At 46.3% G+C, this 22,199-nt stretch overlaps 1 protein-coding gene across 3 annotated transcripts in view; it reads left to right on the forward strand.

Annotated features, from left to right (window-relative positions):
* Nucleotides 1-22,199, forward strand: part of C2H18orf25 (chromosome 2 C18orf25 homolog) — a 164,233-nt gene that overhangs the window by 116,889 nt on the left and 25,145 nt on the right. For 2 of the 3 annotated variants that reach the window (XM_030192904.1, XM_030192905.1), the window contains one exon: nucleotides 8,561-8,743. The exons of the other annotated variant lie outside the window; for it this stretch is intronic. In XM_030192904.1, coding sequence (XP_030048764.1) covers nucleotides 8,561-8,743 — 183 coding nt within the window. The remainder of the gene's footprint in view (nucleotides 1-8,560; nucleotides 8,744-22,199) is intronic. 3 annotated transcript variants of the gene reach the window in all.

Consider the following 22,199-nt stretch of genomic DNA (forward strand, 5'->3'; position numbering starts at 1 on the left):
GGTTGAAAGCTTTTCACCAAAGGTGGCCTCTCATAACCTCCGATCAGTGGGTTCTGCAAATAGTCCGGCAGGGATACACCCTCAATTTGACATCAAAACCTCCAAATTGTCCACCGGGAGCTCAGTCTTACAGCTTCCAACACAAGAAGGTACTTGCAGAGGAACTCTCCGCCCTTCTCAGCGCCAATGCGGTCGAGCCCGTGCCATCCGGGCAAGAAGGGCTGGGATTCTATTCCAGGTACTTCCTTGTGGAAAAGAAAACAGGGGGGATGCGTCCCATCCTAGACCTAAGGGCCCTGAACAAATATCTCGAAAAAGAAAAGTTCAGGATGCTTTCCCTGGGCACCCTTCTCCCCATGATTCAGCAAAACGATTGGCTATGCTCTCTGGACTTGAAGGATGCCTACACACACATCCCGATACTGCCAGCTCACAGACAGTATCTGCGATTTCAGGTGGACACACGCCACTTCCAGTACTGTGTGCTACCCTTTGGGCTCGCCTCTGCGCCCAGGGTGTTCACAAAGTGCCTAGCTGTGGTAGCAGCGGCACTCCGCAGGCTGGGGGTGCACGTGTTCCCATATCTCGACGATTGGCTGGTAAAGAACACATCAGAGGCAGGAGCCCTGCAGTCCATGCAGATGACTATTCGCCTACTGGAGCTACTGGGGTTTGTGATAAATTATCCAAAGTCCCACCTTCTCCCAGCGCAGAGACTCGAATTCATAGGAGCTCTGCTGGATTCTCGGACGGCTCGCGCCTATCTCCCAGAGACGAGGGCCAACAACTTGTTGTCCCTCGTCTCGCGGGTGCGAGCGTCCCAGCAGATCACAGCTCGGCAGATGTTGAGTTTGCTGGGCCACATGGCCTCCACAGTTCATGTGACTCCCATGGCCCGCCTTCACATGAGATCTGCTCAATGGACCCTGGCCTCTCAGTGGTATCAGGCCGCCGGAGGTCTAGAGGACGTGATCCACCTGTCCACGAGTTTTCTCGACTCCCTGTATTGGTGGACGATTTGCTCCAATTTGACTCTGGGACGTCCCTTCCAAATTCCTCAGCCACAAAAAGTGCTGACCACGGATGCGTCCCTCCTGGGATGGGGAGCTCATGTCGATGGGCTCCACACCCAAGGAAGCTGGTCCCTCCAGGAACGCAATCTGCAGATCAATCTTCTGGAGTTACGAGCGATCTGGAACGCTCTGAAGGCTTTCAGAGATCGGCTGTCCCACCAAATTATCCAAATTCAGACAGACAACCAGGTTGCCATGTACTATGTCAACAAGCAGGGGGGCACCGGATCTCGCCCCCTGTGTCAGGAAGCCGTCAGCATGTGGCTCTGGGCTCGCCGTCAAGGCATGGTGCTCCAAGCCACATATCTGGCAGGCGTAAACAACAGTCTGGCCGACAGGTTGAGCAGGATTATGCAACCTCACGAGTGGTCGCTCAACTCCCGAGTGGTGCGCCAGGTCTTCCAAGCGTGGGGCACCCCCTTGGTAGATCTCTTCGCATCTCGAGTGAACCACAAAGTCCCTCAGTTCTGTTCCAGGCTTCAGGCCCACGGCAGACTGGCATCGGATGCCTTCCTCCTGGATTGGGGGGAGGGCCTGCTGTATGCTTATCCTCCCATCCCTCTGGTGGGGAAGACTTTGTTGAAACTCAAGCAAGACCGAGGCACCATGATTCTGATTGCTCCCTTTTGGCCGCGTCAGATCTGGTTCCCTCTTCTTCTGGAGTTGTCCTCCGAAGAACCGTGGAGATTGGAGTGTTTTCCGACCCTCATCACACAGGACGAAGGGGCTCTTCTGCATCCCAACCTCCAGTCGCTGGCTCTTACGGCCTGGATGTTGAGGGCGTAGACTTTGCCTCTTTGGGTCTGTCAGAGGGTGTCTCCCGCATCTTGCTTGCTTCCAGGAAAGATTCCACTAAGAGGAGTTACTTCTTCCATTGGAGGAGGTTTGCCGTCTGGTGTGACAGCAAGGCCTTAGATCCTCGCTCTTGTCCTACACAGACCCTGCTTGATTACCTTCTGCACTTGTCTGAGTCTGGTCTCAAGACCAACTCCGTAAGGGTTCACCTTAGTGCGATTAGTGCATACCATTACCGTGTGGAAGGTAAGCCGATCTCAGGACAGCCTTTAGTTGTTCGCTTCATGAGAGGTTTGCTTTTGTCAAAGCCCCCTGTCAAGCCTCCTACAGTGTCATGGGATCTCAATGTCGTTCTCACCCAGCTGATGAAACCTCCTTTTGAGCCACTGAATTCCTGCCATCCGAAGTACTTGACCTGGAAGGTCATTTTCTTGGTGGCAGTTACTTCGGCTCGTAGAGTCAGTGAGCTTCAGGCCCTGGTAGCCCAGGCCCCTTACACCAAATTTCATCACAACAGAGTAGTCCTCCGCACTCACCCTAAGTTTCTGCCAAAGGTCGTGTCGGAGTTCCATCTGAACCAGTCAATTGTCTTGCCAACATTCTTTCCCCGTCCTCATTCCTGCCCTGCTGAGCGTCAGCTGCACACATTGGACTGCAAGAGAGCATTGGCCTTCTATCTGGAGCGGACACAGCCCCACAGACAGTCCGCCCAATTGTTTGTTTCTTTTGATCCCAATAGGAGGGGAGTGGCTGTAGGAAAACGCACCATATCCAATTGGCTAGCAGATTGCATTTCCTTCACTTACGCCCAGGCGGGGCTGGCTCTTGAGGGTCATGTCACGGCTCATAATGTTCGAGCCATGGCTGCGTCGGTAGCCCACTTGAAGTCAGCCTCCATTGAAGAAATTTGCAAAGCTGCGACGTGGTCATTTGTCCACACATTCACATCTCATTACTGCCTGCAGCAGGATACCCGACGCGACAGTCGGTTCGGGCAGTCAGTTCTTCAGAACCTGTTTGGGCTTTAGGATCCAACTCCACCCCCCGAGGGCCCTGTTTGTTCTGTTCCAGGCTACACTCTCAGTTAGTTGGTAAATTTTTTAGGTCAATCTCAGTTATGTCCTCGCCGTTGCGAGGCCCAATTGACCATGGTTGTTGTTTTGAGTGAGCCTGGGGGCTAGGGATACCCCATCAGTGAGAACAAGCAGCCTGCTTGTCCTCGGAGAAAGCGAATGCTACATACCTGTAGAAGGTATTCTCCGAGGACAGCAGGCTGATTGTTCTCACAAACCCGCCCGCCTCCCCTTTGGAGTTGTGTCTTCCCTTGAAGTGTATTGTCTTGCTACATACTGGACTGGCCGGCTCGAGCCGGTTTCGGGCGGGAAGACGGCCGCGCATGCGCGGTGCGCGCGGGCGCGCGAGGACTAGCAAACGACTTTGCTAGTGAAGTTTCCGATTGGAGGGGCTGCCGTGGACGTCACCCATCAGTGAGAACAATCAGCCTGCTGTCCTCGGAGAATACCTTCTACAGGTATGTAGCATTCGCTTTTTAAATGTCTTCATCTCCACCTTGTGCAATTCCCCAGTTACTCTGGGGAGGCAGCCATGATTGGAAGAGCATCACAAGTTGTTTCACATACTGGCTTCTGCTTGGTTCGTGTGCTGGCCTTGTTAATATGACCCTTGGGGAAATTGAGGGATTGTAGAGGATTAAAGACATTTACATAGTAAGATATATATATATATTTTTTAAATTTAAGCAGGTTGAGCATAATTTGCATGAAACATAGCATAGTACACAGTGTATGCCGTTTTCTTCAAAGGGTCCTTACAGTGATGTCGCTTAGGTAATAGAGAATGACACTGGGACGGGGAACCATGGTAACCGAGGGGACAGGACTGGGACAGATCCCGAGGGGACAGGGACACACTTTGTCCCCGTGTCATTTTCTACTTTGAAGCCTGTTAATGAACTGGACCTTTATTTATGTTTGATGCAGACAACAGTATTTAGATTTTTTGGAAAAAACAAGTAAACATGCTGGCCACAACTAGCAAAATTTGCATGGGGGATCCTGTGCATTCCTGCTACCAGCACGTCTTCTAAGAAGACATCTATTGCAGGAAGGACTGTGGAAGACAGGGGAGCTAGACTGAATCCTGAGACTGTCGATGACTTATTCATCCATAGATTAAAAAGTCATAACAGTGCTTCATGGGGCATATTTCTCCCCCTCTAGAACATACAGAACAAGTTGTATTTTGTACCCCTGAACATTATAACAGGGTGGATTAGGATTCCTTGGGGTAGTAGAAGTCAGCTATTGTTGGGGTTGGAAGGGTGGTAGTGGTGGTGGTGAGGTTATTATACTTGCTTATTGTTATTGTTTCTATTTGTGATTATAAGCAACAGTTGCACAGCATATTCCTTTTTATACTTTAATAAATTGATTTAAATGTAAAATCATAAGTGTTTGAGGCTTCTGCAGATGAGGACAGAGCCCACAGGGATGGGGACAGAACCTGCAGGTACAGCACAGGGATGGAGACAGGGCCTGCGGAGACGGGGTAGGGATGGAAACAGAACCTACGGGGATATGGACAAACTTTGTCCCTGTCATTCTCTATTAGGTAACCTAAAGATCTCATTGTTATGGTCTGGCCCTCCCTGACTTGCTGTCTCCAAATAGGATGGCATCAGTAGATGCTGAGTGTCCTGTGCAATAACACCAGCACATCAGGGACACATTATAACCTTCTCACAGCTTTTCACTATACAGTCAATAAAGGGGTGGTTAACTGTGAATTAAGGTTTTAAGGTGAATTAAGGTTTTTAGTGACGAGCCACTATTGAATAAAATGAGATGTTAAAAAAAATAAACATATCTCACAGATACATAAACAATACCACCTTTCTTAACAAGTGACTTATCACTGGAGAATAGCTTTAAGGAGTAGCAAATAGGTGGTGTGTCCCTTTAGCTGTCTCAAAAGGAAAGTACTTCGAGGGGAGACAGCTTGGATATTGCACCTTAAGATCCAGAGACCTGTTGAACACTTAGTGCTCTGCAGAATCCCAGTAAAAATTGCTATTGTTAAATTGAAAGTGGAGGAGCATTCTGTAAGGAAGCACACCATAGTCACCAGGAAATGGTCCTATTCATGTTCCCATTTTTAAATTGGGAAGGACTGTGTTTAAATCCCCATAGTCTGTAAATACTAAAGTGGACCTATGGGTACCTATTCTGTAAAGGGAAGTAGATGTGTACTGTTCTATATAGAATGCTAGTGTAACTGGGTATGTACGCCGCCTAGGTGTTAAGCACACGCATTTACATTAGCCATAGAACTGCTGTTAGTGCTCTTGCTTAAATGCTGGAGATAAGTGCATAACTTACAGTATTCTAAAAATTAGGCATGTTAGTACCCAATTTATATTAGTACCCTCTATGAGGCCAGTGTACCAAAGTGCATCAACATTTACATATTTTGTGCGCTTGTTTGTTGATCGCTATAAGCAAATCAGCCCAGTAGTGAATACATGTATAGTTTTGTTTCTACCCCCCCCCCCCCCCCCAACAGTTTTGGTGCAAAATGTTTATTTACATATCTTTGAGGTGTGATCAAAGTTTTTGCAAAACTTCCTTTGCAAAGAATTTTTCACGTGTAATTGAAATACTGTGATTCATAGTTTATGAATTGCTTTGCACAATTTTGCATCAGTCACTCATTTGCATTGAAATGGCAGTAAAACATGCAAAGGATTTAGGTCTGCATACCTCTGTGACTATTTCTGAAAAGGTTTACTTTGTATTTTTTATTTTACAATTTGTGTTTTGCTTTTGTGTATGTATGTTGTGTGTGTGTGAATATATATATATATATATATATATATATATATATATATATAGTAATAACTGTACCCCGGTAGCAATCCCTCTGGGGTGGTGGTAGGCTCCCTTCAGCAGTCCAAAACAAAGTCCTTCCAGACAACACAGCTTTTAGTCAAACCAGTTTATTCCTCCTCCTCCTCCTCAAAACTCAGTTCAAAAGGGTTAATGTCCCATTCAGTTCCAAAACATAGCAAAAAGAAAAACTCTCCCTTTTACATCCAAGTTCTCCCAGTTCCCACCTCCTGGGCTTCAGTTCTAAAAGTCTTTCCTCTTGAGGGGCTGCAGAATGGCTGTACATCTCCCACAACACAGCTACTTGACTCCTGTGACCACCCACTGCCTTCAATCCCTGCAACTCTGCCCCAGAGTACAATTACAGTCCATGTCAATCGGTTCCTCCAAATCTGGTGTGCTGGGCCCTCCTGACTCTCCTTCCTCCAAACACTTCATTAACTCTGCTTCTCTGCTAGTTTGTTGGTTAGAGCCTTCCCCTTCCTCCCAGGTGGGAGGAATCTTGTACTGATTTCCGACCCAAGGGAATTGAGCCTTGTCATCACGGCTCCCCCTTCTGGCCCTTGTCTGCCATAGCAGCTTCTCTTTCCAGTCCTTACCTCCCTCTCTTCCACGTGGTGTCCCTACCGGGTTTTGGAACCTATCACCCCGATTCCTTTTCTCAGAGTCTTGTGGGGGATGTAGTCGGGCCTCATACCTCCTCCTATCCTGCTTAGACCCGCCAACCTCCTTACAATATATATATATATATAAGCAGGACAAGGACTAGACTTTCAGGGTCGAAGTGTTAAAATTGATCAATAGAATATATATATATATATTGATCAATTTTTATTTTTGTTACATTTGTACCCCGCACTTTCCCACTCATGGCAGGCTCAATGTGGCTTACATGGGGCAATGGAGGGTTAAGTGACCCTGAAAGTCTAGTCCTTGTCCTGCTTATATTTATTTTTATGTTTTACTTTGATCTGCTTTGGATAAAGCGAAATATAAATGATAAAATAATAACAATAATGCACAAAATAAAATATAAATGCAAAATGTAAATAAATGGACTGTTAGTACACGTTATCAGATTTAACATGTACTAAGGGTGATTTTAGCATGTAGGGATGTGGATTTAGGGGTGCTGTAGGCCATTGGCTTCATAGAGGGTAATTTTACAACAGTACAACTGGTTTAAGAGGCAAGTAGGTGTCTACTTAGTTGCTATTTTATATAGACACATAGCTGCCTGAGTCTTTATAAAATACTAGTGTAGGGAGCAGAAATAACATCTACCTTGTAGATGTGGATATTTACACCTGCTCTAGATATTCAAGTGTGCATGTAAATTAGAGAACTTTATAATCTGTATTTATTTGAAAACGCCACCCAGACTCTCTGCCCCTATACACGACTACCAGCAAAAAAGCACCATCATATCACATATTCATGTAGTTGTTTGGTTTTTAAGGGGTCATTTATGCATGTATGTGGCCCGTTGGCATGAAAATGACTGTAAAATTAAATTCTAAAACCTTGTGAATCAAATATTTTTGCTAGCACATTTCTCTTTGCTTGGAAAGGTGGTTATGTGCCTAAAGAAGCCGTAAAGATCTGTGGTGTTCTTCAGGTTCAGCTTTTCAGTGTAGAGGATACGGATTAGAAGAAAAGTTTTCATTCATATCTGACTTTGTTATATGTTTTGCAAATGGCAGAATCCCCAAAGCCTTAGATATCCACAAATGCTCAATATTTACTGGCTCCTGCCCCTTACAAAACAAAAGTGCAACATAGAAGTTTGGAGGGAGCAGGACTTGAGCATGCACAGGTGCTCAAGACTCTGTGCCAGCCACAATTAATCTATTTACATACTGACTATGGCACCAGTTCTGTTCAGGGCAAGATAAGTAAGGAAACTGATGAACACCTCATGAGGGGAGGAGGGTGGAAATGAGATGCTGGTGAACACAGTGGGGGGAGGGGGAGGGAGAAAAGGATAGATGCTGGACACAGTGTGGGGGGAGGTAGGGAAGGAGAATGCTAGATACCATGGGGGAGGAGTAGGGGATGCTGGACACCTAGGAGAGAGTAGGTAGGAAGAATTTTATTATTTTATTTATCACCTTTATAACCCACATTATATAATCTAGACAGGTTACAGTATGCTGGATACCATGAGGAGAGGGAAGGAGAGAGATGCTAGATTATGAAAGGTTAGGGAAAGGAAAGGGAGATGCTGGACATAGGTGGGAGGGCCTTGAGCTGCAGTTTGATGGAATGATGTTCCATAGCATACCCTTGGGCTGGCCCTATTTTTAGTTACAGGTGTTTTTATATTATATAATTAATGGATGTAAATATTCCTCTGTGAAGTCTTCATCTTTTTTCATTGTGGAAAGGTAGGAAGGAGGAAGCACAGCAGGCTAAGCACTTTCAAATATTTAATGGAAAGAGATTGAATCCTGTAGAATGGAAAGATTACTGCACAGTAACAGCCACTAGCTCACAGTACAAGAATCAAGTTATTTGTGAATTCTTGTGCATGTAACCTTTGCAGCGCTTCTTTCCTCTTTATCCCTGTGAACTGAAGATGAGGACAGCAACCCTGAATATGAACACTTTGCATTGTATACTTTTGTTTATCGGACTTTCTCCAAGCTTATGAGGGTAAAAATTTAAATTGTCTGTTCATAAGAAAATAATTTAAGACATCAGTTCTTATATATATAAAAGAAAATCTGTCAGTATGAGCTATGTTTCTAGACATACAGAGCATTGTTTTTCTCCCTCCCCTCTCAGATGGACTGCCAGTTGCAGCTCACTATGATATATCTGACACGAACTCTGACCCGGAAGCGGTAACTGTGGATACCCTCTTGGCGGCAGCAGCAATGCAGGAGCACAATAATTCTGTAGGCATCCACGACCCAGGAATGACCTGGCGGACTCGAGGGCTGCTGGAGGAGCTGAATGTGGACACAGGTTCGTCTCCTTTATTCAGAAGTCTTAAAAGAACCATCATTTAATGCCTAAGGTTAACGAACCAGGCCCCCAATCCAAAGATACTGGCAGGTATTGTTCTGTTTAGAATAGACACGGTAAATATACCCACTTCCTTGTCATCAAGCAGATGAAGCCATTACGTATGGGTTATGTCCATCAACCAGCAGGGGAGATAGAGAGCACTCAAACTTTCACAGTGCCCTCTTGGCCAGCTAGCTCCACTGCCTCTTCAGTATTCTCTATCTCCCTTAGCAGGGTGGCTGCAGCTTGTTCGAGCTCCAGAAAAATCTGCCGGGAGGTGGTTCCTGGCTTGCCAGTTGTTAACCGGGGTGTTGGAGTCTATAGCAGCTTCACTTTAAAGGCACATAGGTTAGCCCTTTCCCTGCCTTACCCATACCTCTGTGGATGTGGACATATTGCCTTGTTTTCCCTGTCCTTACCCACCAACAGTGGATGCAGGCATATATAGGTTCGCCCTTTCCCTGCCTTTCCCACTCATCTGAGCCTCCGGAGTCTTCAATACCTCTGCTTTCCTCACAGCTTAAAAAAAAAAAAAAAAAGTCGCGTCGCGTTTTTAAACGCAGAGACGCTGGAACAGAGGTTTTTGACCTGATTTTCAGCAGGATCGTAGTTGTACACTAGATCCTTTGAGGTAAGAGTGTTTTCCAACTCCTCCGGGGTGGGCCCGCGATCGGGGCGATTTTGGCACGAAACCGCCATTTTGGATTTTACCGCCGTTTTTTCGGCGATGGCTGCGGACAATGTAAAGCGCTGTTCCACTTGTGGCAAGCGCAAATCAGCAGCAGGGCTCTGTAAATCGTGCTGTATTGGTGTAGGAGCCGGCCCGAGCATGGCGAGCGATGTTTCTTCCCGCTCTGAGCTGGCAGCGGGCGCCATTTTGCTTACACCGCATGGCGCGGCCTCCGTGGACACGGAGAGACCTGAGCCGGGTGGGGCACCTCGAGATGAGGTTATTTCAGGAGTGGCTAGCACCGGACAGGATTTGGGTGCCCAGGGTGAGATTTTCTCCCCGGATTTTGTGCTTTTGCTGCATAAAGCATACATGATGAAAAGAGCCCTTCCTCAAGGGTCGCCTGAGGCTCCTCTGATTGCCCCCCCGATGGATTCTGGCCTGGGACTGCCCAGTGAGGCTTTTTTCCCGGATGCTTGGCCTAAAGATAAGCGCAGAAGGGTTAATTCCCCTTCAGATTGTGGTGCACCTTCCCCCCCCCCCCCCCCCCCCCCCCCCCCCCCCCCGTGGTCGGGGTGTGAGGATTCGGAGAACTCTGACAGACGTTCTTGGTCTGAGGAACCAGAGTCAGGTGCGGATTTACCACAGGATCTGGATGATCCCTCCGCGGTGAGGATTTTCCACCGTGATGAGCTGCCAGCGCTTATTTCAGATACCCTGCAGGCCCTCTCGATTGAAGATCCTGACAGTGGCATGGCCTCCTCGGGTAATCCCAGGATGGCTAGTACCAAGAAAGCTGCTCGGGCCTTCCCTTTGCATGACTCCATCCTAGAGCTTGTTTCGGCTCAGTGGGCTGACCCCGAGGGACCTTTGAGAGTTTCCAGGGCTATGGGGCAGTTATACCCTCTGCGTGAGGGACATGTGGCTCGTTTTCAAATGCCTACAGTGGATGCCCTAGTCACTGCGGTGACAAAGAGAACTACCCTCCCTGTTGAAGGAGGTGTTGCCCTGAAGGATGTTCAAGACCGTAGGCTGGAAACAGCGTTGAAACGGTCCTTTGAAATTGCAGGTCTCACTGTTCGGGCGTCTGCATGCAGCTGTTATGCTGTGAGAGCCTGCCTACCTTGGCTGCAACAGGCAGTGGCTCAGCCCGGAGATGGAGTGGAGCCCTTCTTGGATGTGGCTCCGCGGATGGAGGTGGCCTTGTCCTTTCTGGCTGATGCCCTTTATGACCTTGTCAGAGCTTCGGCTAAACAAATGGCAGTAGCAGTGGCGGCTCGCCGTCATCTGTGGCTACGACACTGGGCAGCGGACATGGCCTCTAAGCAAAGGTTGATGAAGTTGCCTTTTCAAGGACTTCTCCTATTTGGTGAGGAGTTGGAGAAAATTGTGAAAGGCCTGCATGATCCAAAACCCCAGCGCTTGCCTGAAGATAGGCAGAGGCCTTCCTCTAAGGGCCAGGCGGTCCACTCCTCGTACAGACCTCGCTTCCGTGAAGCTAGAAGGTACCGCCCGGGGCGTTCTGCTGGGTTCACTTCTCGTGCCCGTGGTCAGCAGAGGAACTCCTTTCGCTCGGACAAGCGTTCCGCAGCCGGTGGCTCAAGACCAGGAGTTCAGGGGCGACCCTCTCTATGATGGTGCGCCAGCCCTCTCCTCGATGCCTGTCATCGGAGGACGGCTTTCCCTCTTTGTCGAGGAGTGGGCCAAGATTTCCTCAGATCAGTGGGTTCTGGACCTGATCAGAGATGGATACAGAATAGAATTCAAAGCCCCAGTAAGAGACGTGTTTGTGGAGTCCCGATGCGGTTCTGCCGTCAAACGGGCGGCGGTGGAGGAGACTTTACAAGGTCTGATTCAGTTAGGGGCAGTAACCCCGGTGCCTCCCGCCGAGCAAGGCTGCGGCCAATACTCCATCTACTTTGTGGTGCCGCGAAAAGGCGGGTCCTTTCGCCCTATTCTGGACTTAAAAGAAGTGAACAAGTCCTTGAGAGTGCGGCATTTCCACATGGAATCCCTGCGCTCCGTCATTGCGGCGGTTCAGCCAGGAGAGTTTCTCACGTCTCTAGACCTGAAAGAAGCTTAATTGCACATTCCGATTTGGCCCCCGCACCAGAAGTTTCTGAGGTTTGCAGTGTTGGGAAAACATTTCCAGTTCAGGGCCTTGCCTTTTGGCCTCGCCACAGCTCCCCGAACCTTTTCGAAGGTAATGGTGGTAGTAGCTGCTTTTCTCAGGCAAGAAGGTATCAGGGTTCACCCGTACCTAGACGACTGGCTCATCAGAGCAGACTCTGCAACAGAGAGCTTACAAGCTACAGCCAGAGTGGTCTCAGTACTGCAATCTCTAGGCTGGGTCGTCAATATGGCCAAAAGTCACCTGTCCCCTTCACAATCTCGAGTTTTTGGGGGCCAGGTTCAACACAGTCTCGGGCTATGTGTTCCTACCCGAGCTAAGGCGGTGCAAGCTTCAGAATCAGGTCCGTCTGCTCCTGAGGATGCCCCGCCCGCGAGCTTGGGACATTGTCCAGCTGCTGGGATCGATGACAGCCACGATGGAAGTGGTACCCTGGGCGAGAGCGCACCTGAGACCTCTATTCCCTACTCCGGAGATGGTCTCCTATTTCTCAGGATTACCAATGCAGACTTACTTGGCTCCCTGCGGCCTGTCTCAGCATGGAGTGGTGGCTCTCGGACAGCATGCTGCGGCGAGGAATGTCGCTGACGCTCCCCGTTTGGTGCCTAGTGGTAACAGATGCCAGCCTGAAGGGCTGGGGCGCACACTGCAAGGGGAAGCATGCCCAGGGTCTATGGACACCCGAGGAGTCGGAGTGGTCCATCAACCGCCTAGAGTTGATGGACCACTGGCCTTTCAAGTGACCCTGGAAGGATTGGCTGTCAGAGTGATGTCGGACAACACGACAACGGTGGCCTATATAAATCGACAAGGCGGAACAAGGTGCAGAGCACTAGCCGCGCAGGCCGAACTGATTTGCCACTGGGCCGAGCTGCATCTTCAGTGTCTGTCGGCAGCTCATATTGCAGGTCAGAGCAATGTGCAGGCCGATTATCTGAGCAGGCATCAGATCGATCCAGCAGAATGGAATCTGGCAGACGAAGTATTCCTGCAGATCTGTGCCAAATGGGGCAAGCCCGTGATGGATCTAATGGCGACAAGTGCCAATACCAAAGTCCCGTGCTTCTTCAGCAGACGGAGAGATCCTCGCTCGGCGGGGTTGGATGCCTTGGCTCAACCCTGGCCTCCGAGTCTACTTTATGTGTTTCCCCCATGGCCCTTGATAGGGCGCCTGCTCTTGCGGATTCGGCTGCACCCAGGAGAAGTGGTCCTCATCGCCCCGGATTGGCCAAGGAGACCTTGGTATGCAGACCTCCGACAGATGCTCCTGGAGGCTCCTCTGCCGTTACCTCTGGTACCGAACCTCTTGTCTCAGGGACCGGTAGCCATGGAGGACGCCGGCCGCTTTGGTCTTACAGCATGGCTATTGAGAGGGCGCAATTGAGGGATAAAGGTTATTCCAATAAAGTTATTTCCACTCTCCTGCAAACCCGCAAGCGGTCCACTTCCGTGGCTTATGCCAGGATTTGGTGCCTGTTTGAGTCTTGGTGTGCTTCCAGAGCCATTGTTCCAATGCGGGCTCCTGTCTCGCCGATTCTGGACTTTTTGCAGGAAGGTGTACAAAAAGGCTTGGCCTATAATTCCCTGCGGGTGCAGGTGGCAGCGTTGGCCTCCCTTCGTGGTAAGGTGGAAGGCGTCTTTGGCTGCTCACCCAGATGTGGCACGGTTTCTTAGAGGGGTGCTTCGGCTCCGACCTCCAGTACGAGCACCCTGTCCAGCTTGGAACCTGGGGCTAGTTTTGAAAACCCTGCAGGCATCTCCTTTTGAGCCGCTTCGGCGAGCATCGGAGAAAGACTTGACACTGAAGGCCGTTTTTCTGGTGGCCATTACCTCGGCGAGACGGGTGTCAGAGCTCCAGGCGCTGTCTTGTAGAGACCTATTTCTGCAATTTTCAGAGTCCGGAGTCACGGTTCGGACCGTGCCTTCGTTTATGCCTTAGGTGGTTTCAGCCTTTCACTTAAACCAGCCCATTTTCTTGCCCTCTTTTTCAGAGGAAGAGTTTCCAGAATCTTTTGGGCAGCTGCACCTTTTGGATGTGCGCATGCAGTATCTGCGAGTTACTCTTTCAGGACTTCTGATCATCTGTTTGTTTTGCTATCCGGTTCTCGCAGAGGGTCTCCAGCGTCTAAAGCCACTATTGCCCGCTAGCTCAAAGAAACTATCTTTTCAGCTTATCTGCTGGCCGGCAGGGTTCCGCCTGTAGCCTTTAAGGCACATTCTACTAGAGCGATTTCTTCCTCTTGGGCTGAAACTGGAGCACTCTCTCTTCAAGAGATATGCAGTGCAGCAACATGGGCTTCTAAGCTCTCCTTTGCCCGACATTACAGGCTGGATGTGGCTGCCAGGAGGGATGCGCGTTTTGGTGCACAAGTGCTAGCGCGTGGTGTGGCTTGTTCCCACCCTATCTAGGGATTGCTTTGTTACATGCCATACGTAATGGCTTCATCTGCTTGATGACAAGGAAGGGAAAATTAGGTTCTTACCTTGGTAATTTTCTTTCCTTTAGTCATAGCAGATGAAGCCATGAGCCCTCCCTGTATGATTGTCTGTATGCTGTGAATCTGTTTTTCAGGTTCTGTTCTAATTTCCTGAAGTTCCTTCCTTGGGAGAAAGTTGGAAAACAATCTTCAGGATTCATGTTCAGTTTAAATTTAGGAGGATGTGTTCATTCCCTCCAGCATGTTTTTTTTTGGAGGATGTGTTGATTCTCTCCAGGAGGCGCGTGTGTTCCCCTCCAGTTCTATAAATAGGAGGATGAGTTCATTCCCTCCAGTGTGTTGGGAGGATGTGTGATTCCCTCCAGGAGGCGCGTGTGTTCCCCTCCACTTATACAATAAGGAGGATGAGTTTATTCCCTCCAGGAGGATGTGCATTCCCTCCTTTATGAGTTCATGCCCTTGTGATGGGCCATCGTTCGCTATGAGGAAAGCTCTTGTGATTCCCATTGCGGTTTGCCATACTGCTTTGGAAGCTTCAAATACTGAAGAGGCAGTGGAGCTAGCTGGCCAAGAGGGCACTGTGAAAGTTTGAGTGCTCTCTATCTCCCCTGCTGGTTGATGGACATAACCCATACGTAATGGCTTCATCTGCTATGACTAAAGGAAAGAAAATTACCAAGGTAAGAACCTAATTTTCCCATATTTGACGTGGAGGGGCATAAATCGAACGGGGCGCCCAAGTTTTCCTGAGGACGTCCTTGCAGGACATCCCGGCGAAGAGGCGGGGGAACCCGTATTATCGAAACAAGATGGGCGTCCATCTTTTGTTTTGATAATAAGGTCGGGGACGCCCAAATCTCAACATTTAGGCCAACCTTAGTGATGGTTGTCCCCAGTTTTCGGTGATAATGGAAACCGAGGGCGCCCATCTCAGAAACGATCAAATCCAAGCCATTTGGTCGTGGGAGGAGCCAGCATTCGTAGTACACTGGTCCCCCTGACCCTAGGGTGCATTGCAGTGGACTTCGGAAATTGCTCCCAGGTGCATAGCTCCCTTATGGGTGCTGAGCCCCCCCCAAAACCCACTACCCACAACTGTACAACACTGCCATAGCTCTAAGGGGTGAAGGGGGGCACCTACATGTGGGTACAGTGGGTTTCTGGTGGGTTTTGAAGGGCTTACATTTACCACCACAAGTGTAACAGGTAGGAGGGGGATGAGCCTGGGTCTGCCTGCCTGAAGTGCACTGCAGTACCCACTAAAACTGCTCCAGGGACCTACTGCTGTCAGGGAGCTGGGTATGACATTTGAGGCTGGTAAAAAATATTTTTAAAGTTTTTTTTTTTTTTTTTTTTAGGGTGGGAGGGGGTTAGTGACCACTGGGGGGGAGTAAGGGAAGGTCATGCCCGATTCCCTCCAGTGGTTATCGGGTCAGTTCAGGTACCTTTTTGAGGCTTGGTCGCAATAAAAAATGGACCAAGTAAAGTCGGCCAAGTGCTCGTCAGGGACGCCCTTCTTTTTTCCATTATCGGCCGAGGATGGCCATGGGTTAAGCACACCCCAGTCCCGCTATGCTTATGACATGCCCCCGTGAACTTTGGTCGTCCCCGTGACAGAAGGCAGTTGAGGACGCCCAAAATCAACTTTCGATTATGCCAATTTGGGCGACCCTGTGAGAAGGACGCCCATCTTGCGATTTGTGTCGAAAGATGGGCATCCTTCTCTTCTGAAAATAAGCCTGGTTGTGTCCTATGCATTATTTATTTCTGGTCCAATTTTTATATCGGTCAGCTGGAAATATGTAGTGTGTGGTGAATGTTATTTTCTAGCCAAGTACATATCCAGTGAAGATCATAGGAACCTTCCTAGAAAAATATAATGGTTCTGCATTTGTCTGCTAGAGACCATATTTCTTTTCCAAAACTTGTGAACATATGCTAAGGGGATCTGGCAATTTAAAAAAAATGAAATAAAAATAAGAGAAAAGAAATAGATCATGGCTTTTGATTTGATTTATTAACCTAATGTTCTGCAATTTGCAATACATCATGGTGGACTGCAATTAAAAACATAACACATTGCTTGATCATAAATGACGACAAACAAAAAAAAGGAAATGCATTATGGAACCTTAAAAAACAGCTTCAAACCTTCTACTTTCGTTCAGCGCATTCTTCAAACAGTATTGCATTGAGCAACTTCTTAAATTTGTAAATAAGGTTTTCTGTCCATGCAAGGGGAAGTTTTATTCCAAATCTGAGGTCCTACAGAGGAAAATGCTCTTGAGGATGAGGAAGGTGGGTTATAGTCTCTAAGCAGTATGGCTGTTACATGCAGAGTCTACTGTATATGGGTTCCACTGGCTCACGTTTCCTGGTGATAGCCATTGAGAAAGCATCTCTTGTAGGTGTTAAATGAAGACCCAAACCTGACTTTAAAAGTGAAGATATAAATGAATGCAAATTGTATCTTGACTGTGACATCAACATTGGTTCTGATTGTTAATGCTGAGCTAAACAGCAATAAAGTCCTTAACAGGCTAAGCACATTGCAGTGATGTTCTATGTATTACTACTGTTAAACAGTTGTGTAACGCTACAAGGTCTACACAGTGCTGTGCAGACACTAAATTCGGTCCCTTCTCCATGGAGCTTACGGTCTAGTTGATAGGGCATATAGGCCAAATAAACAGATAAGAGGCTTTGTGTTAAAAAGAGTGAGGCTGTGATAGGGAATAACTAAAGTAGATGGAATATATGTGAAGTGAGCTAATTGAATTAAGCTGTTTATTAGGCAGGAGGAGCTGATGGGGATGGGTTGCACTCTTAAGATCTTCCTCTAGAGCTTCAGTAGCACTGTACTCGTGATACCCTAAATTAACACCAAGACATAACATTTCAGCCTGGGCTAATAACAGTTCTTCTACAATGTTAATACAATATAAATAAAATAGGTGGGGACCAGCTGAAGATGTGGACCATTTAAGATAATTCAGAAAAACTGTGGAAGGAGATTCTTTATTCCTTTCAATCTACAAGAAAAGAAGACAGGAAGTGGGGTGGTTGGATCAGATATAGGGGGAAGAGATCCCATACAACTTCTGGAGAGGCTAGGCAGAAATAGACAGCAATGACTTCTAAATTCCAGTCCATGTTCAAAGGTTTGACTCTTCCAATATCACTTCCTAATGCCTGCTTCACTTAGAATTGCAGTTCAAGCAACTGGTGGTGTGCAGCATTGCCTCTAGCTGGGTTGTCACTTTTTCTGCTTCATATTACTTAACATAAATAACAAATCCCTGGGGAGATTGTGATAGAGGGATTCCTAAGTGTTCTATGAGAGATGGAGTCTATAATGTTACAGAGCTCAAGAAAGATGAAAAGAAGGGAAAACCAACTAGAGTTCATGGCATTGAACCAGATGTAAGTTGATGGACTGAGTGAGCCTTACAGTTGTGTTTGCTGTCATAGTCTGGGTTTCTTTTAAACCCATCAATACCTAAACCCATAGGAAGCAAGGGCTGCACTAGAATCACAAAAGCACATCCAAGCAGAGATGCAACACATTGCAACAAGCTGAGAATAAAAACTAATAAGAATACTCACAAAGGGCCAGACCAACAGTCTATCCAGCCAAGCACCCCACCTCCAACAGCGGCCAATGCAGGCCACAAACACCCGGCAGAAACCCAATCATTAGCAACCCTCCTTGCCACTAATCCCGGGGCAAGCAGTAGCTTCCCCCATGTCCATCTCAATAACAGACTGCGGACTTTCCTCCAGGAACTTGTCCAAACCTTTTTTTAAACCTAGGTACGCTAACCGCTGTTACCACATCCTACAGCAGCGAGTTCCAATGCTTATCCTATAAATTAGAGAAAAAAATATTTTCTTCTATTTGTTTTGAAAGTACTTCCATGTAATTTCATTGATTGTCCCCTGGTCTTTGTACTTTTTTGAAAGAGTGAAAAATCAATTCTCTTATATCCGTTCTACGCCACTCAGGATTTTATAGACCTCAATCATATCCCCTCTCAGCCATCTCTTTTCCAAGCTGAAGAGTCCTAACCTCTTTAGCCTTTCCTCATATGGAAGGAGTTCCATCCCCTTTATCATTTTGGTTGTTCTTTTTTGAACCTATTCTAATTCTACGATATCTTTTTTGAGATACGACGACCAGAATTGAACACAGTGCTCAAGGTGAGGTCACACCATGGAGTGATACAGAGGCATTATAATAATCTTGGTCTTATTTTGCATCCCTTTCCTAATAATTCCTAGCATTCCGTTTGCTTTTTTGGCCACTGCCGCACACTGGGCAGAAGATTTCAGCGTATTGTCTACAATGACACCTAGATCTTTTTCTTCAGTGCTGACTCCTAAGGTGGACCCTAGCATCAGGTAACTATGATTCAGATTATTCTTCTCAATGTGCATCACTTTGCATTTGTCCACATTAAATTTCATCTGACATTTGGATACCCAGTCTTCCAGTTTCCTAAGGTCTTCCTTGCAATTTTTCATAATCCGTATGCTTTTTGACAACTTTGAATAATTTTTTATCATGTGCAAATTTAAACATCGCACTCGTCGTTCCGTTATCCAGATCATTTATAAATATGTTAAATATCACCTGTCTCGGTACAGATCCCTGCGGCACTCCACTATTCATCTTCCTCCATTGAGAAAAATGTCCATTTAACCCTACCTTCTGTTTTCTATCCAATAAAGTAGTCAAAAGTGAGAAGATTGTTGAAATAACATCTATCTAAAAAGAAATGGGAGAAAGGAGAAAAGCATAAAGTAGCAGATGTTAAGCCAACATTGGTAGAACCCCAAAAAAGGGATAATTCTATAAAGGTCACCTAAGGTTAGGCATTCAGATGCTGGGCACTAAGGACAATAATTTATTTTTATTTTTTTGTTACATTTGTACCCCGCGCTTTCCTACTCATGGCAGGCTCAATGCGGCTTACATGGGGCAATGGAGGGTTAAGTGACTTGCCCAGAGTCACAAGGAGCTGTCTGTGCCTGATGTGGGAATCAAACTCAGTTCCTCAGTTCCCCAGGACCAAAGTCCACCACCCTAACCACTAGGCCACTCCTCCACATTCAACATTTTAGCGCCTAACTTTAGTTGCAAGCACTTATGCATATCAAAGGCTGGGGTAAATGTTTACGCCTACTGCGAATCATTTCTGTAACATTACTCAATGTACACAGTGCTGTACTCATTATATGCGGTACTATCACTGTCCCTAATAGGCTCACAATCTAAGCTTTTGTACCTGGTGCAATGGAGGATTAAATGACTTGCCCAGGGTCACAAGGGGCTGCATTGAGAATTGAACCCAGTTCCCTAGGATCTCAGTCCGCTGCACTAACCACTAGGCCACTTTTCTACTCCAGCCTAACTGCACAACTGATCGTATTCTATAACCTTAGCGTGTAAGTGCTAGACACACCCCTGACTTGCTCATGCTCCTTCCATGTCTACACACTCCTAGCAGTTGAGCGCTGAAGGAGTTATGTACTAAGGTTGCAGAAAACTGACTAAGGGAAGTTAACATGCGTAACTGCAAATTAGTTAATACCAATTTGCACCTAATTAACTATTTTAAGTTATGCGTTCAACTGCCTTTTTTCTATAACTTGAGCTTGCAATTTTGCACACTAAGAATGAAAATATGCATGCAAGATTACAGAATTAGGGGGAAATGTCACTTCTGCATAGTGCTGATCTAACCAGCCAGTCCACATTGTTGTATTGAGCAGTTACATGAATATATGTGGAGTATGTTTTTGTGTATTGTATTTGATTCCTGGATACCACTTTTAGATGGTCAAACACCCTGGAAAGCTGTCATTTAATTTCATAGGACGATGACTACCATAATGTAAAAACTGTGTTCTGGACCATTTCCTTGCAATACAGTTGAGTGACAAATATACCTTTTATAAATTGTATTTGAATATCCAAAAAATTTGACTTAGAATTTATGCGCACCATATTACAGAATACACTTGGCAAGTTGTGCGTGTAAATCTTAATGCCAATTAGTGCTGATAATTGTTAATATCCAATTGACAGCACTGATTAGCTAGTTAAGTTACGTGAATGGATTTTATAATTTAACTGCAAGTGTCACTGTCCAACAGCAACAGGTATTATTTAGCAATATACAGAGCAACTATTATGGAAAGCTGTGTGGTTCAGTCAGTAGGTTTGACAGTAGAATTTACTACAAAGAAAATGAAATACACATATGAATTACTAAGAAGTAGCACATTAGGGATAGAAGGTGGCAGTACTTGGTGGGGAGTATGTGGTGAGGAAAGCATGTGAAGCATCTCTTGGACTTACTTCCAAATCCTCTGCGTATGTGTGTGCTGTTTCTGTTATTTGTGCCCAGAAATAGAGAAGAGGGGAGATGCCGTTCGAAAGAACAGTTCCCTTACTGTTGTGTTCCATTGTATCAGAGTTTATATGTTGCAAAATCTGGAACTGCTTCTTCCATAGAAATGCGTTAGTCCTTTTTTGGGAACTTATTTCTGTGGAACCCACAGCCTGATCTGGCCCATTTCCATGCCAAATGTGGACATGTTCCATTAAAACTTTGGTGCATTATTTTGCCCACAGACATAGAGTAGAACAGCAGCCTAATAGTGCAGTGGGCTGCAATTTCCATTGCAGTTCCTTGTGACCCTGGGCAAGACACTTAACCCTCCATTGCTCCAGGTACAAAACTTTTTTTTTCTTGTCTTTTTACTAATTTCATTACATTCCACAAGAGAGAAAAATTCTTGAACAGAAAAGAACAATGTCACAAATCTTTAAAGGAAAATTATTATAGTTAACAAATTCTTATAAGTGACAATTATATCTTAAGTCCTCAAATTAAGAGAGGCAAGGCACAATTCAAGGAAACAAATCCAAAATGATACATAAAAGAAGAAAAAGTGTAGGAAGAACAACTCAGGCTTTATACTATTACGAAGTAGGTGTTACAGGAGCTGGTGACAAAAGGGGTGAGACCAGGCTCTGTTTGGAGTCCAGAAAGGACACCAAATGATCACTTTCAAAGAAAATATATTTAACTGACTGCAATTTAATAACACACGTACAGGGAAAGTTAAGCCAGAAAGTTCCCCCCAACTGGAGGACACGTGAGCGTAATTTTAAAAAGGACTGACGCCTTTTTTGAGTTTGTCTAGATACGTCCGGAAAAAACTTTAATTTTATAATTCAGAAATAATTCTTGTCTATGACAAAAAAAGGTCTTTAATATCCAATCACGATCTGGTTGTAAGACTGTCTACTATTAAAGTAGCAGTTTGTACACCCAAAGATTCATCTTCTATTGTCTGTGACAAATTTAACTCATCAAATGGTATTTCAGGGCCCTTTGTTAATGATTGTCCCGAAGTTTTCTTGACATAGGGTAAGAGACAATAAATTCTTGAAACTGAAGGATAAACTTGTTCTGGTATTTTCAAAACTTCTGATAAATATCTCTTAAAGGTAATTAAAGGAGCAACAGCTGGTACTTCAGGAAAATTCATAAATCACAAAGTTTTCATTCTTTGCTGATTTTCCAAACTTTCTATTTTCCTATGTAACAGTAAGTTCTCTTTAATTAGTATACCTTATCCATCTTTAATTTTGTCAATGTCAGACTTAGTTGTTCAAAAGACTTTGATTGTTGTATTTTAGTTTCTAGTTCCGCAATTTTTTCAGGAAGTACCCGAGTTGCTATCAGCATCGAGGCAATCTTACTAGAAAAAGTGTTCTCCAAACTCACCAGTGGGTCCCAAATCGACTCCAAGATAATCATTTCTGGCTTTAACATTAAATAGCTTGTTTGTAGTTGTGTACTGGCCTGGGCTCCTCCACTGCCCAGATCAATCCTCTCCTCGACCCCTGCTTGTGGAACCCCAATGGAAAATTGAGCAACGCTATCCTGCGTTGCCACTCTTGGTGAACCATTCTTCTGGGCTGCCCCTGCTCCCGGAGTCAGCGACCCCTCTATGGGTCTCGTCGATCCCGGACGCCCATCTAGCAAGGCAGCCGGCATCACCGGGGGACTTCGGACTTCTGGACTTTAAAGAGATGTCACTTTCAAGCGGGGAGGGTGGTTCACCTCCCGCCGCTACTCCCCACAGCGAAGAAATCGG

Source organism: Microcaecilia unicolor, chromosome 2 (assembly GCF_901765095.1).
Source record: "Microcaecilia unicolor chromosome 2, aMicUni1.1, whole genome shotgun sequence".
NCBI classification, from domain to species: domain Eukaryota; kingdom Metazoa; phylum Chordata; class Amphibia; order Gymnophiona; family Siphonopidae; genus Microcaecilia; species Microcaecilia unicolor.